The following is a 14,810-nucleotide window of genomic DNA, read 5'->3' on the forward strand; positions in this document are numbered from 1 at the left end:
GTGGTTCATACAGCCTACCTTGATCTGGCCAAGGCCTTTGATACCATTCCCCACTCAGAAATCATAGAAAAACACAGTAGGCTAGGCATCAACCCCTATATCACTAGGTGGGTTGCAAACTGGCTCACAGATAGAACCCACAGTGTGAAAGTAGCTGACTCCAAGTCAGACTGCCGACTTGTCAGGAGTGGAGACCCCCAGGGTTCGGTCCTGGGTCCTCTCCTGTTTGGTATCTACTTCTCTGAAGTCCAGGCCAACTTGAAGGGACTCTGACTGACAAAGTTCGCAGATGATTGCAAGTTGGGAGCTATTATTAACTCCCCAAGTGATGTTGACATCCTACAGAATGGCCTTACTGAGACCATCGACTGGTGTCAGAACCATGGCCTTAAGCTCAATGCCAAAAAGTGTGTCATTTTCCCCTTTGGGAAAAACCCGGTTCCCATGAATTACCACACTGATGGTAGCCAGTGAACGCAGAAGGCGTTATAAGAGATCTGGGAACACAGGTTGACAGCAACCTCTCTTTTGATCACCATATTGCCACTGTGGTCAGAAAGTCCTTCTGTGTAACACATCTCATTACTAAGGGTTTTGCATCCAGGAAGAAAGAGGTCATTGTCTGTCTCTACTCTTCCCTCATTAGGCCAATCATCAAGTACAGTGCCCCATTTGGCATGCACCCCACTAAACACCTGCAACAACTGGAGGGGCGGAAAAGTACCTCACAAAGAGGATCCTAGGCCTTAAACACTTGTCCTATATGGACAGACTCAAAAAACTCCAACTATTCTCTGTCTCATATCACCTACTTAGAGGCGATGTCTGCTTGACTTACAAAGCCATGTCTGACCCAGTTCTGTTAGAAATGCTACATCTAAAGAAATCCCACTCCCTCTGCACCACACACTCCAGAGAACTCAACCTCATTACCACAATCAAAGGAATGTACTGGAGGGACAGGTTCATAACCCAGAGACTGCCAATGCTGTGGAATAGACTTTCCATACATGTCAAGCAGAGAACCCCGCTGACCCTCTTCAAAAGAAATCTTGATGAGTGGATGGGAAATAGAAAATTCATTCCGGGGATACCTCCAGTGGCTCTTCTTGACAGAGGCACTGGGAACTAAGGTCAGGTGGCGCGATGCTAGGGTAATCCTATGGCTAGGCTTGTACAGGCCCCAGGGCCATTAGCCTAGTACATACCTATGAATCAAGCAGACCATATTCAGTGCAGTCCATTCTACCTCTCTTGAGGAAGGACAACTGAATGTGCTTGATCGACCTCAATATTGCCTACCATCATATAAAGATTGCGATATGATTCTGGAGGTTTCATTGCTTGGCTCGGAGCCAATCATTATCATTCTGATTGCTGCCCTTTGGTCTCACCACTGCCACCTAGGTGTTCACCAAGTGTATGGCAGTTGTGATAGCCTGGTTCAGGCTGAGGGGGGGGATCAGGTCTTTCCTTATCTGGATGATTGTCTCTTGATTTGCCTCCATGAGGCCGCCATTAATCAGAGCCAGGGACACCTTACTCCAGCTATGCAACTTCTTGTGAATCACGGTCAAGTACCAACAATCCAAACTTCTTCCTATGAAGTTAACAGAGTCCATAGTTTGCTACTTGGACACTGATTTTCAGATTGCAAGGCTTCCAGTCTCCAGAATGTCAGCCCCTACCTTATCTTTTTCTCAAGTTCTTGGCAAACATGGTGCTCATCATTTGCTTTGTTCCCCTTGCCAGATACTACATGAGGGTTCTGCAGTGGACATCGGTGTTGTAATGGTCTTATCTGACACAGCCGATAGAGTTCCCATTGCATTGACAGAGGCCTGTTGGAATCAAATCAGGTGGTGGTTGGTTTCTCTTGGTATCCACCAGGAGATGGTTTGTTCTCCCCCCTCTGGACATGGTCACAATGAGGGCTTGTCTTCTGGGGTGGAAGTTGGGGGCTTTTAGAAGGGAAGACCATCCAAGGGACCTGGTCCAATACCAAGGCTAGTCATCACATCAGTGTCTTGGAGATGAGCATGGTCCTCATTGCATTGCAGGCTTTTCAAGATTTTTTCCCCAGGGGTGTTATTTCAGTTCAGACCGACAACATGTCTGTGATATAGCATCTGAACAAATGCGGGGAACCCATTCTTATCCTCTTTGTCAAAAGGTCACAAGATTTTGTCAGTTGGCGATTTCATTTCAGTGTTTTCTGGTTGCAATGCACATTCCGAGGAGATCCAATATGTTAGCAGATAGTTTGAGGAGGAGCATTCTCTTTCTGTACAAGTGATCCCTGAACCTGATAGTGGCTGCTCGGATTTTTTGGCACAGGGGCACCCCATGTTGTGATCTCTTTACACCCCCTTGCAGTACTAAGTGCAGCAGCTCTTATGCCTTAGTCCCTCTTCAGGGAAAGTCACCCAGGGATGCTTTTCTGTATGCTTGATGCCCAGATCTCCTGTACTCATATTCCCCAACTCCACTGATAATACAGTTTCTTGAGAAGGCTGCCCATTGCAGAGTGATTGTAATCCTCATTGGCCCCTTTTGAATCCATCAGGTGTGGGTCCCCTTCCTTCGGCTTCTTCTGAAGTACCCTGTGTCTGTCACCTGGTGGGTCTAGACTCAGCCAACCTTGAGACCCCCAAGTTGACTGTATGGTTTCTTCAGTTTCTTTTTTGAACAGAGTGGTGCATATTTTGTCTTCCTCTCAGAAAATGTCTGCGCATACCAGGAAGTGGAAATGTTTTACTTGTTTGCTTCCTCTAAGGGTTTGGATCCTTTTTCAGCCACTGTAGAGGGCATTTTCCTAGCAGATTTGTTTCACTTGGGCTCTAGTTATTCTACTGTTACGGTGCACTTGACAGCCATTTCCAATTTCCACATTGGTAGAGATAATATGCGTTTAGTAGCTCTTAGAATTTTGAAGGCCTTCCATAAGGGTACCTCTTTATTATGTCCTCTGGTCCAGGACCCTGTCCCTCGGTGGGACTTGCCTTTCTTGCTGTAAATGTTGGCTGTGCCCCCTTTTGAACCTCCTTGTATGGTTGACTTCAAGTTTTTATCTTGGAAGACGTTATTCCTGGTGGCAGTTATGAGTACGTCCACCAAGTGGGTATCAGAGCTGCAGTCCCCCTCAGCAGTACCTCTGTAATTGATCTTCTATAAAGATTAGATTTCCCTCCACACAGATCCTTCTTTCCTTTCTAAGGTGGTTACTGAGAACAATTTGAATCACTCCATTCACTTACCAGTGTTTGTTCCTGAATTGTCAAAGAAGGGGGAATACTTAATGCATTTTCTTGATGTACATAGACAATTGAGGTTTTACTTGGACAGAACCAAATCTTTCAGAAAGTTTCACCATCATTTTATTTTGTTTATTTATTTGTTTGTTTTTGGCATGGTGTGACTATAAACAAATGACCACAGTAAATGGCAACCCCACTGCAGTTTAAAGCATCAGTTGGTTTTATTTCTTCTTTTTATTATTCATTTCAAAAATTATATCAGATCCTATCTAGGATTAATTTTCTGCCTTCTGCTCATTGAGTGCTAGGACATAATTCTGCCCCTATGACCCTAAGTTAGATAAAGTGGGTAAATAGAGAATGAATGAAAGATCATATGTGGCAAAATAACATTGTTTTCTTTTTGACATGATTATCTTTTTGCACAAATACCATATTATATCGAGAAGGCTCCTTTGTGATGCATGTCTCTTAACTATTTTGTTTTTATGTAAATGGAACGCACTTCCTTATGCTTTCATTGCTAAGTCTATGTAATAGAAGCAGTGTAAGCAAATGATTACTGGAAATATTATAGGGAACCACTTTATTTCAGTGGTTTTGCATTACTACATTATAATTGCCATGAATCCTAAGGGAACCATTTATCAGAAAAATATATAAAAAAATCCCACAAATTGTATTGAGGAAAGTTTAAATTAATGAACTCTGCAACAGTCTTGAAACATTAAAACATTTTCTGGTTAACTGCCACTTCATTTTTAGAAAATAACACCCTGAAGAGAATAAAGCAACACCATGGTTTATTATTTTGAGTTCGCCTTGCTCTTTGAAACAATGCATCTAGTAACAGAGTTGAAGAGCAAGACAGCTCCTTTAGGAGAACAAGGAAGTGCACATGTTGCTGTAGCAACTGTAGCAGTGGTCACTCAGCTTTGCTTCTTCTTTTCTACTGGCAAACGTTTGTCATCTCTGTTTGTCCCTTTAGTTTTTGCACATATGGAAAAAAAATACCAACCCATTTCTTTAAGCAGCAGCTGCTATGCCTTAAATTTCATTAAGACTAGACTTAGTGCCACTGATCCCAACATATTTCCTTGCACAAGCAAAACAAAGCTAAAATAGTGGTTAATATAGCAGACATTTGAGGGTGATATGTTTATGACTGAAAAATATGGGAGAATCAGAAACCACAGGAATGAAAAAAAGACTTTTTAATGTAAATGGGCAATTATGATATAGAAAAGCACTAACAATGGCAATGTGAATACCATATTACCTCTTGTTAAACAGAATGGTGACAACCCAGAGCATTAAAGCGGTCCTGTGCTACAAATATTTTTTTATTTTTTACAAATGGCTTATCTGATATTTTTTTTATTGAGCAACTCTGTGTAATTTTATAAAATGGAGCAAAGTAATGGCCAACATTTAGCAATGCAGCCTTATAGCACCTGTTTCCTCATTTCAGTTCTTGTCTGGGATACCTTCTTTGTGGAGACTGAATGTCCTCATTGTGTTTATAAAAACAGTAATATTAAAACAAAACAATCAGTCCAGAGACTTTAGAGTGACTTTGTATTAAATACACGTATGTGCTTTTGTTTCCAAAAAAACAGAGAAGACTTTTCTCTGAAGAGGTCTCTCTCTTTTTTTTTTTTTTTTTTGAGATGAAAGTGCATACATGTATTTTAATAGAGTTATGCTGAAGTCAACAGACTGTTATTTTTGTTTTGTTTTGTTTGTGTATCAGTTGTCTGCTTTTAACATATTTTATTTTTCCCTGTGTTTCTATGGTTTTTACTCAGACATTCCACTTTCCTTCCAAAGTTGTGCAATAGGTGAAATTATGACATTCCAGGTTGCCTTTGATGTGTATCCTGCAATAGACTGACATCTTGTTCAGTATTAGTTTATCTGCCTCGAACAAATGGAGTACTAAGAGCGACTCTGGTAACCTCACAACCTTGAATATGAAAACATTGATATTGGGAGGACTGAATGAATTTTATAAATACAGCGGTATGGGTGCAATCTAAGGCTCTCAGAATGGTTACTTGCTCTGCATGAACAGTAGAATCTGGAACGTTTTTCTCTTACCTGTTCCATTTATAGCATACTTGTGAAGTTTCGTTAAGAAGCAGCAATACTGGCCACTTAAAAGGCATGAGATGATTGTGCATATTCTTACAAATTATTTCTGATAAATAATACCACTTTAATAAGTATTTTATTATAGAGCTCACAGAATGCATATTTGCCATCTGTAAATCATTAACAAACTTTGCAACAAAGATAATTGTAGTGCATAATAATATAGCTTGCAACAAATAATGAGCATGCTTAGACACCTTTTTACAGATTATCCACATTTTGGCAAAACTGTATGCTTATGTTAGTGGTAGAAAAGTAGAAACTCATTAATAGATCCCTGACAGTAGTAAGGAACACTTGTACAGCATTGTGTGTTTACCATAAAAGAAACTATGGTCATATGCCCAGACTTGCCATACTGTTGTCATAAATCAGAGTTATAAAGACAAATGCCATTCATGTAGCATCACACACTAAAGTAATATTAGAGATGAAACAAAACCGCTCGAGTTTTTTTTAATTGTGGTGAAATTTTATTTGCAGGTGAAGCTGTTCTCCATTAGTACAAATGATGCGTGTATGCGCACGGTGCACATACACATGTGCTCACACACACACACACACACACACACACACACACACACACACACACACACACACACACACACACACACACACACACACAGTTGTTATCAGTCAGAAAATATTTGAGTTGCTCTTGTGTAAAACTGATCTTGAAAACAGGAAACTACATAGTAGATTGTGTTTTCTGCACTGTGAAGTATAAAGCTGAACATGAGTACATTCTGGGATTTAACTATAACAGGAGGTTTGACGCAAGTAATGGAAATCTGAAGAAAAATTACATCTAATCTCATTTATAAAGGACTGGGGATTCTTGAAACTCTTGTGTGGAATGGCATTAATTTTCATGTGGCATCAAAAAAGTTCACGTACGTGACATTACAAAGAAATTCATTATGTAAAACAGTATCGTCATAAACTCAAAAAGTCTAATTTTATTTACATGTGTTACTAGAATGTATTTAGAAAGTTTTTATTCCCCATTTAAACAGAATGTTTTTTTTTTTTTTTTGCTAACAGAGGATTCCCTTGAAGACAGTATTCAGACAGCTGTTTTCCCCTAATTCAGAGGGGACTCTGTCTTTTTAGAATAAGGGTAGACATTTCAAATGGGTTCTTTCAAAAAATCCTGTTCCTGTCTTATAGGTTCATAGGTAGATACTAGGCTATCTGCCCTAGGGCATTTATAAGCCTAGCCAGAGTGTATTTGGCTTCCGCCTCCCTATTAGATTAGCCTACTGTGCCTCTGTAAAGTAGGTCACAGAAGGTACCCTTTAAGATTAGTTTACTGTGCCTCTGTCTAGCAGGGACATAGAAGAGATCCCAGGGGTGAATTTGCGATTTCCCATCCATGCGTCCAGATTTCGCTTGAAGAGGGTCAGCGAGGGGCTATGTCTTACATGAATTGTGATTCTATTCCAGAGTGAGGGGATCCTCTGGGAAATGAATCTGTTCCTCCAGCATGTCCTATTTATTTTTGTGCTGAGGTTTAAGTCCCTGGAGCGTGTAGTTCTAAGGGACTTGGATTTTTGAGGTGGAGCATGTCCATTAATTCTGGGTTTGACATGTCTTTGTATGTCAGGCATAGATCGCCTCTGAGTAGGCGGTAAGCAACTGAGTAGAGCTGGAATTTCTTTAGTCGAGCTGCATAGGACATCTGTTTGTAGCCCATGATCCTCTTGGTGAGGTACTTTTGGGGTCTCTCCAGTTGCTGCAGGTGTCGGGTAAGGTACATCCCAAAAGGGGCATTGTATTCATTTATGGGCCTGATGAGTGACGAGTAGAGGGCCACAATGACCTCTCTTGATCTAGATGCAAACCCTTTCGTGATAAGGTGGGCTATATAGAAGGTCTTTCTAACCACTTTGGCACCATGATTATCAATGGAGAGATTACTATCTACTTTGGTCCCCAAATCTCTAATTACTTCTTCCGTACTTAATGGATTACCACCTATGTGGTAATTTGTGGGCACCTTGTTTTTCCCAAAGGGGATGACTATGCACTTTTTAGCATTTAGCTTGAGGCCGTGGCTCTGGCACTAAGTATCTGTCTCTGTGAGACCCTTTTGGAGGATGCTTGTGTCAGCTGGAGAGTCAATTATGGCCCCCAGTTTGCAGTCATCTGCGAACTTTGTCAGCCATAATCCCCCCGTGTTAGCCTGAACCTCAGAGAAATATATACCGAACAAGAGAGGTCCCAGAACTGAGCCCTGTGGGACGCCACTTGTAACTGGTTTGGATTTGGACATGGCACCTGCGATTCTGACCATGTGGGTTCTATGCCTGAGCCAGTTTGCAACCCATCTTGTGATATAGGGGTTGATATTTAAGCTGGTAAGCTTATTTATGATGCCCGAGTGGGGTATTGTGTCGAAGGCTTTTGCGAGGTCCAGGTAGGCTGTGTGGACTACCTTGCCCTCATCTATGGCTTTGGTAACTGTTTCAAAGAAATCAACTAGGTTTAAGAGGCAAGATCTGCCCTTAACAAAGCCGAATTGGGTAGGTCCCAGTGTCCGGAGGCTCCCAATGTCTTTGTTTATGAGTTCCATGATAATATGCTCCATAGCTTTACAGACCAGACTAGTCAGGCTTATGGGGCGATAGTTCCTGGGGTCTGTTGTGGCACCACCTTTGTGGAGTGGGACCACTGTAGCTGTACGCCATTCTTTGGGTACATATCCTGTAGTAAGGCAGTTTGAACAGTGACTTAATGTGAGGGTTCAGTTCTTCTTGGAGCTCGTGTAAGACACAGCCTGGGATATCGTCTGGTCCCATAGATGCTGTGTTTTTTGCTTTGGAGAGGGCAGCTTTCACCTGTGCATCTGTGATGTCAGGAAGGTTACATTCAGTTGAGATATGCATTTGCTCCTTTGGGGGGAAAGGGGGGGAGAAGTTTGCGCTGAATCTGTCTGCCAGGATGTTGGCTATGTCTGTAGGTTCGGTATATTTTGTACCGTTATGCAACAATTCAGAGCATATCTGGGAGTTTGCACCCATATTCCTGACATAACTAAAGAAGGCCTTGTGATTATCTTTAGTGTCTAGGGCAGTTTTTCTTTCGAAACTGGCCTTTGATGATTTTATGAGGGATCGAAGTTTCTTGCTAATACTGATCAGAGATGCCTTCCCTTTTTGGGATTTTGCTCTGTCATGTAGTAGCTTCCTCCTTCTGTTGTATAGCTTATTTATGGCCAGGGTCCACCAGACAGGTCTCCTGTTTTTGGAGGAGTGAGTCTTGGTTTTATTTGGGATAGCACGATCCATGCATTCCTGCAGGTGCTCTTAGAATGCATTTGTAAAGGATTCTGCGGATTGGGCTGTATTATCCTCTGGCCCGGGGCCTTTGAAGGATTCCACCTCAGTCTTGAGAAGTGCAAAGTTGGCTTTTGAGAAATTCTTTACAGTGATTTCCTTGGCTGTGGGTGGGGACGGGATATGGATGTCCAGGGAAATTTGTTTATGGTCTGATCTTACCAATGAGGGGTTTACCTCTGGTGTGGAACAGAGTCCCCATGTTGGTGATGACCAGGTCCAATATGTTGTTTCCTCTTGTGGGAGTGGTGACCAGTTGTTCCATCGCGTTAGAGTTTATAAATTCAAGGAACCACTGGGCGAAGGTGTTTGGACTTGAGTAGTTTTCCCAGTCAATGTTTGGGTAGTTGAAGTCACCCAATAACATAGTGTTTGGAGAAACTTTCATATTCTCCAGTGTTCTCAGGAATGCCAAGTGAGGTTCCTGTAATAGGGAGGGTGTTCTGTAGCAGGCTACAAACTGAAAGGCAGTTTTGCCCGCTGTTAGTTGCACATGGATGGTTTCCGATGCTTCGTGGAGTGCCACTAACCTGGAGGTGTAGGTATCTTTGATGAATATAGATACCCCCCTCCTTTTGTGCATCGGTCCGAGTTTTGGGGCCGAAACGCATGGTATGAGTTATAACCTGGTAGTGCTGGGGTGCTCTCAGGAGCCTTGAGCCAGGTTTCTGTTACTGCACAGACATCGATTTTCTCCATACTGAGGAGAGCCTCGAGTGCATGCATCTTGAGGTTTAGACCTCTGGCATTGAGTAGCATTACATTTAGTTTTTTTATCCTTGGGTTGTCTATGGAGGTGGGTTTGTCCTTTGAGCCTTGCCTAAAAAAGGCACTATGGGGGTGGCAAGAGATTTGGCCAGTATACGAAAGCCTAAGGGTGACAGGTGCAAGCCGTCCCTAGCGAAGCAACGTGGCTTGTCGAGCATGTCATCCCAGGCTGACAGACATTGGATCCCCTTTGAATGACACCAATACTTTAGTCAATTGTTGAAACTGATCATTTTTTCGTTATACTGTGGCATCATTCTTGGTGAGGGCAAGATGCTACTCAAGGTCAGGGTCATACCAGCCTGGGCTACATGATCAGAGAGCTCCTCTATGTTTCTTGTCATGTAGTCCAGGGAGGTACGTCTCAGGTCATTTACACCAGCATGGACAATGACAGAGTCATACTTGTACTTGCTTTGGAGTAGCCTGAGTGCTTGCGTTATGTGGCGGATCCTGGCACCCTACAGGCAGCTTACAGTGACCTTCTCCTTGTTCAGTCTGGTGAGCGGGACGTCAGTGTGCCGGACAATAGAGTCCCCTATAACAAGTGTATTTGGTGTGTTGTTTGGCCTTAAGGGCTGTGAGTGTTGAGGCACACTGATTTTGTGAGATATGTGATTCGTGGAGGTCTTTGCTGTTTAGGCAGATTTTTATTTAGAGCTTCCGAGTATGTTTTTGTGTGTTTATGTGTTGGGTATGCAGATGCAATAGGTCTGTGTGAGACTGGATTTGTGGTGCGGGTGGTTATCTTTTCCTCCTGACTGACTGTGCCAGTCTTGGGTTGAGAGAGCTCTGCCTCCAGTTTGGCTGTCTAACTGCATCTCTCACATGTATTAGAGTTTGTTGGAAGGAGGAGAGGGTTGTCTGTGTACATAAGGCAATTATAACATTGCCTCAAAATTCCCAGATTCACCAGCTGGACTGGAGAGTAACCCTGAAATTGACCCTTGGACATACCAGATTAGTATAGGGAACTGTTTTTTTGCTGATCAGATTAGGGAAGGGAACTGATTTTTCACTTGATCAGGAAGGACCAATCGGGAGCCTAATACTTATGAGAAGTCAAGGAGGGTGTAGTGCTTTAGTTAGTTAGTGTTTCCTTATAAGAGCTGAGCAAGTGCAGGGCTTTAGAAAGAGAATAGAGTGATTTTTGAACAGTTCTAAGGGAAAAAGTGAGAAGCAGACTTTGTGGAGCCTGGAATAGTTTAAACCTGTTTAGGCGGTGCTGCCCGATGCTGCTCAGTGCACAAAACCACACAAAAAGAGAGTTGTAGGGTTTTAAGAGAGAGAAAGAGATCAAGGAGTTTAGAATTGACCCAAAATGGCCAATAAAACTACAGCTTCTAGGCAGTAACCACTCCTACAGGGACAGGCAGGCCGTTCAGTGTTAACCACTGCACTGGTGAACACAGAGACTTCCCTTTAGCCCAAGCAAGCACTGGCCTTCTAGAAACTTCCAAACAGTTCAGAACAGCAAATCTGTAACTGAACTTTCTTAACTTTCAGAAAGTGGAAAAAAAGCAAGATTATTTTTTTTTTCTTTTTTGTTGTAGTTTAAAGGTAGCAGAGATACACATGCAGCAAAATATTCAAAACAGTGCAATAAATGACCCCACACTTGAGTGCTAGGCCAAAATCTGGTAAAATGCAGTTTTTAGAGATAAAAAAAAAAAAACGATTTTAAATTAAGTGCAACACAGGAAATGTAATAAACAGGCTCTAGATGTGTTCCAAGTCCTGTTACTGTTACAGATATAAACTTTAGCAAGCTGGAAAATGCCGAAAAGTAGGCAGCAAAGTAGTAAAACTTAACAAAAAATCAGAAGAAAATACTTAAAATCACAAAAGTTGCTCCTTTTCTTCTCTCAGCGTTTTCTCCCCTTGGTAGGTGCTTCAGGAACAACTAGCAAGCCAGGAAAGACGCCAAAACTATGAGGCAGCCGGGTTTTAAGAGAGAGAGAGAGAGATCAAGGAGTTTAGAGTTGACCCAAAATGGCCAATAAAACTACAGCTTTTAGGCAGTAACCACTCCTACAGGGACAGGCAGGCTGTTCAGTGTTAACCACTGCCACTGGTGAACACAGAGACTTCCCTTTAGCCCAAGCAAGCACTGGCCTTCTAGAAACTTCCAAACAGTTCGGAACAGCAAATCTGTAACTGAACTTTCTTAACTTTCAGAAAGTGGGAAAAAAGCAAGATTTTTAACTTTTTTGACAATCCTTCCAGTTCATTAAGAGTGGGTATTTTCTCCTTCAATATCACCAGTGTAATTGCAAGACCTCCGGCAGCCTTGAAGTTAGTGTCTTCAGCAGATAAATCTTGATGTTTTATGACTTTTAAAGAAATTTTATTAACTCTTCTTGGATCAGACTCAACTGACAGATGAAAACTTGATGTGTATAGAACTGATCTTATTTTCTTTTTTCTTATCTTTCTACAGACATTCAACAAAGTTGTGGGGAAGTTCACTCAGTCCATTTTCCATTTCACCATTTCACAAGCTCTTACGGCAACTTCTGTGGGAAATTTGGTTGTCTGGGATGCCATCCAGATTTCAAATGCTCCAGCAGAAACAGAAATAAAACCGCACAATAAAAAAGCTATTAAACTGGTACCTATGCAAAAAGATGAAATTACTGTGCTTACAGTGTCTGACAGGTAAATGATAAATTGCCTTTCTCAAAGATACTTTTGTTCTTTTAATTAATTTTCATTTCTTACAGCAATGACAGACGTATATTATTGAGACAGTTTTATGCTTTCATACAAATGAATGATAGCTGTATATAATCTGTGGTGGATTATGTGAATGACTTTTTTGACAACCCTTCCAGTTCATTAAGTGTGGGTATTTTCTCCTTCAATATCACCAGTGTAATTGCAAAACCGCCGGCAGCCTTGAAGTTGGTGTTTTTTTAAAGCAAAGGTGCTAATCTGTTCTCATACATTATGCACATAGATGGAAGGCAGAGCTGTTATATGAACTCTAATTTAGTTTCTGTGGTCTGTTCCCATTCACACTGTCAAGATATCATCCAGCTCTATTGGCATGCAGTAAATCTTGTTAATAACATCTGTGCTGTTATGCACCATTTGCCATTTGTATTGTCACTGCAATCCTTCATCTTTAAAAGTGTGAAAATAATTTAAAGTAAAACTACAGATCCTTGGATTTTTTTATTAATTGTTGAGGAGGATGAATTGCAAAATGGTGGGGATGGAAGCTTATCAATGCAGCGCTTCAGTAATTTTTAATGTAGTGTAATTCTTATGGTTTGGTATGTTAGGAAGTAGTCTGAAAGAATAGTCACAAGGATTGTGGGTCTGCAGATTAGCATGAACATGTAATATACCTCCTGCAGGATGTCAGCATTTCACCTTTGGTCAATTTTGAACTCTGTCTGGTTCCAAAGCCCCTACAAAGCAGAAGGAGGGACTTTAACTGAGAGAGCTTAAAAGAAGACCAGTGGATTGTTAGTGGTCTCTAAAGAGAGATGCTCCAGACTATGCTGTCACAAATCCAGGAAGGGAAGAGGGAACATGATACAGGTATACAAGACAATCACAGTGGATTATGAAGACACAGAGCCAAGAACAAAAGACGGGGAAACCAAAAAATGTACGTCAGTTGAAAGGATTGAGGTATAACCTAGACATGAATAAATTGATCTTAAATGAAAGAATGTGGATAGGTGTAATTATTTCCTGGAATAGTTACTGGATTTTAAAAGTGCTAAATTCTGGAGAATGAAGTCCAGGAATTGATGAGTAGCATGTATGTAAAAGGTGAGGCGCATCTGCAGGGTGCAGTAGGCTGCTATGTGTAGGTATATATTTGTATGTAAGTACATTTTTCTTCAAAGTATTGTTTTCAGAACTTTAATATTTCAAGTCAAATCCTGCAAACAGTTTTTCTGCTGTTACCAAACTAAATAGCCCCGGTGGATATATCTATATGTCATTTCACAGGTTTGGTTGGTGCATATTTGTCTTTCTCTTTCAAACAATGAATGAACCCAGCAGTTAGTGGGAAGTACAGCAAATTGTAGAGAGACGTGTTCATCTCATTTCAGAAACATTCAATATATCAGGTATTACAATAAAAATTCCCCATTTTGGAAACCGTTTTACTTTAACTAAAACTGACAAATTATTAACTCTAAAAGTAGTACAGTCTTGTGCAAGTGAATTGGTAGTGAATGATTATTTCTTGAAGTACTGTACCTTCTGACCAGAAGAAGGTTATGCAAGAAATCATGTGCTTTAACTGGACAGTGCAATGAAGGTTAAGAATATTTGCCATTATAGGCTGTAGTATTATCTTTGAAATTAAGTTTTATAAAATCATGATTTGGCACTCACTTGCATCCTCCTTTCCATAAACTTTAACATCTCAAATATTTTTTCCAGACCACTTCCAGCTTTTGTATTGCAGAGACTGGTAAACGGCATAATCCACTATTGCAAGCATCCATTCCAGCGTGTGCATTTCACCAGCAGTGACTGTTAGTGCACAACAAATCCAGTCCACCAGAAATGGACTGACTTAACATTACACTTACTCTGTTTCTTATTCATTTTCAGACAAGTTGACTATCAAGCCTTCTTCCATATACAATACTAACCCATTTGCTTCCTTATGACAAGAGACCTATGGGCCCAGTTGTTTCCCTCAGTAGTAGAGAGAATCAGTTTTTGTTATTCTTTGTCTTTAACTCTTCAATATGCATGCCAGTACAGACTTGAGGGAGGTTGTGCAGTTGGTCTATAAGAGGGATGTGATCATCTTCTGGTAGTGATGTAACCCTCAAAAGCCCTATAAACTCCACCTCCACCATCACCACTCCCCAGACTCAAGTATATCTGTCTGATTTCTGGACTCCCCAGATGATTCAAAGAAGGAAATGTGCACCCTGGGTATCCACACCCAGTCCTCCTCATAATTGAGAGTGGTGAGGACTCAGTTGCCACACCACTCCTGTCCTTCTACCTTCAAGCTACTCCAATACCTAGGCTCCTAACCAAGCCTGAGGTGACTGGGTTGTAGTCAATGCTTTATCCTTCTATTCAGTAATGTTGACAGCTGTCTCTGGCTCAATTATAGTTTAAGTTGAGAGGGTGGCCTAATGGTTAAGGTGTTTGTCTTACAAACACAAGGTGTAGGGTTCAAGTCTCACAAGGGATAATTGGCTAGGCTTAAAATGTCTCACAAGGGCAGCTAGCCTAGTACTAATCTATAAATCTATGAAATCTGCAATAAAAAGAAGTAATAGGTTAGCATATCTTTTCAGGA

At 41.3% G+C, this 14,810-nt stretch overlaps 1 protein-coding gene across 2 annotated transcripts in view; it reads left to right on the forward strand.

Moving 5' to 3' along the window:
• Window positions 1-14,810, forward strand: part of CFAP251 (cilia and flagella associated protein 251) — a 2,280,288-nt gene that overhangs the window by 1,010,455 nt on the left and 1,255,023 nt on the right. For both annotated transcript variants that reach the window (XM_044068613.1, XM_044068614.1), the window contains one exon: window positions 11,958-12,175. In XM_044068613.1, coding sequence (XP_043924548.1) covers window positions 11,958-12,175 — 218 coding nt within the window. The remainder of the gene's footprint in view (window positions 1-11,957; window positions 12,176-14,810) is intronic.

The sequence above is a fragment of the Protopterus annectens genome, chromosome 4.part0, assembly GCF_019279795.1.
Source record: "Protopterus annectens isolate FY-2018-M chromosome 4.part0, PAN1.0, whole genome shotgun sequence".
In the NCBI taxonomy this organism is placed as follows: domain Eukaryota; kingdom Metazoa; phylum Chordata; order Ceratodontiformes; family Protopteridae; genus Protopterus; species Protopterus annectens.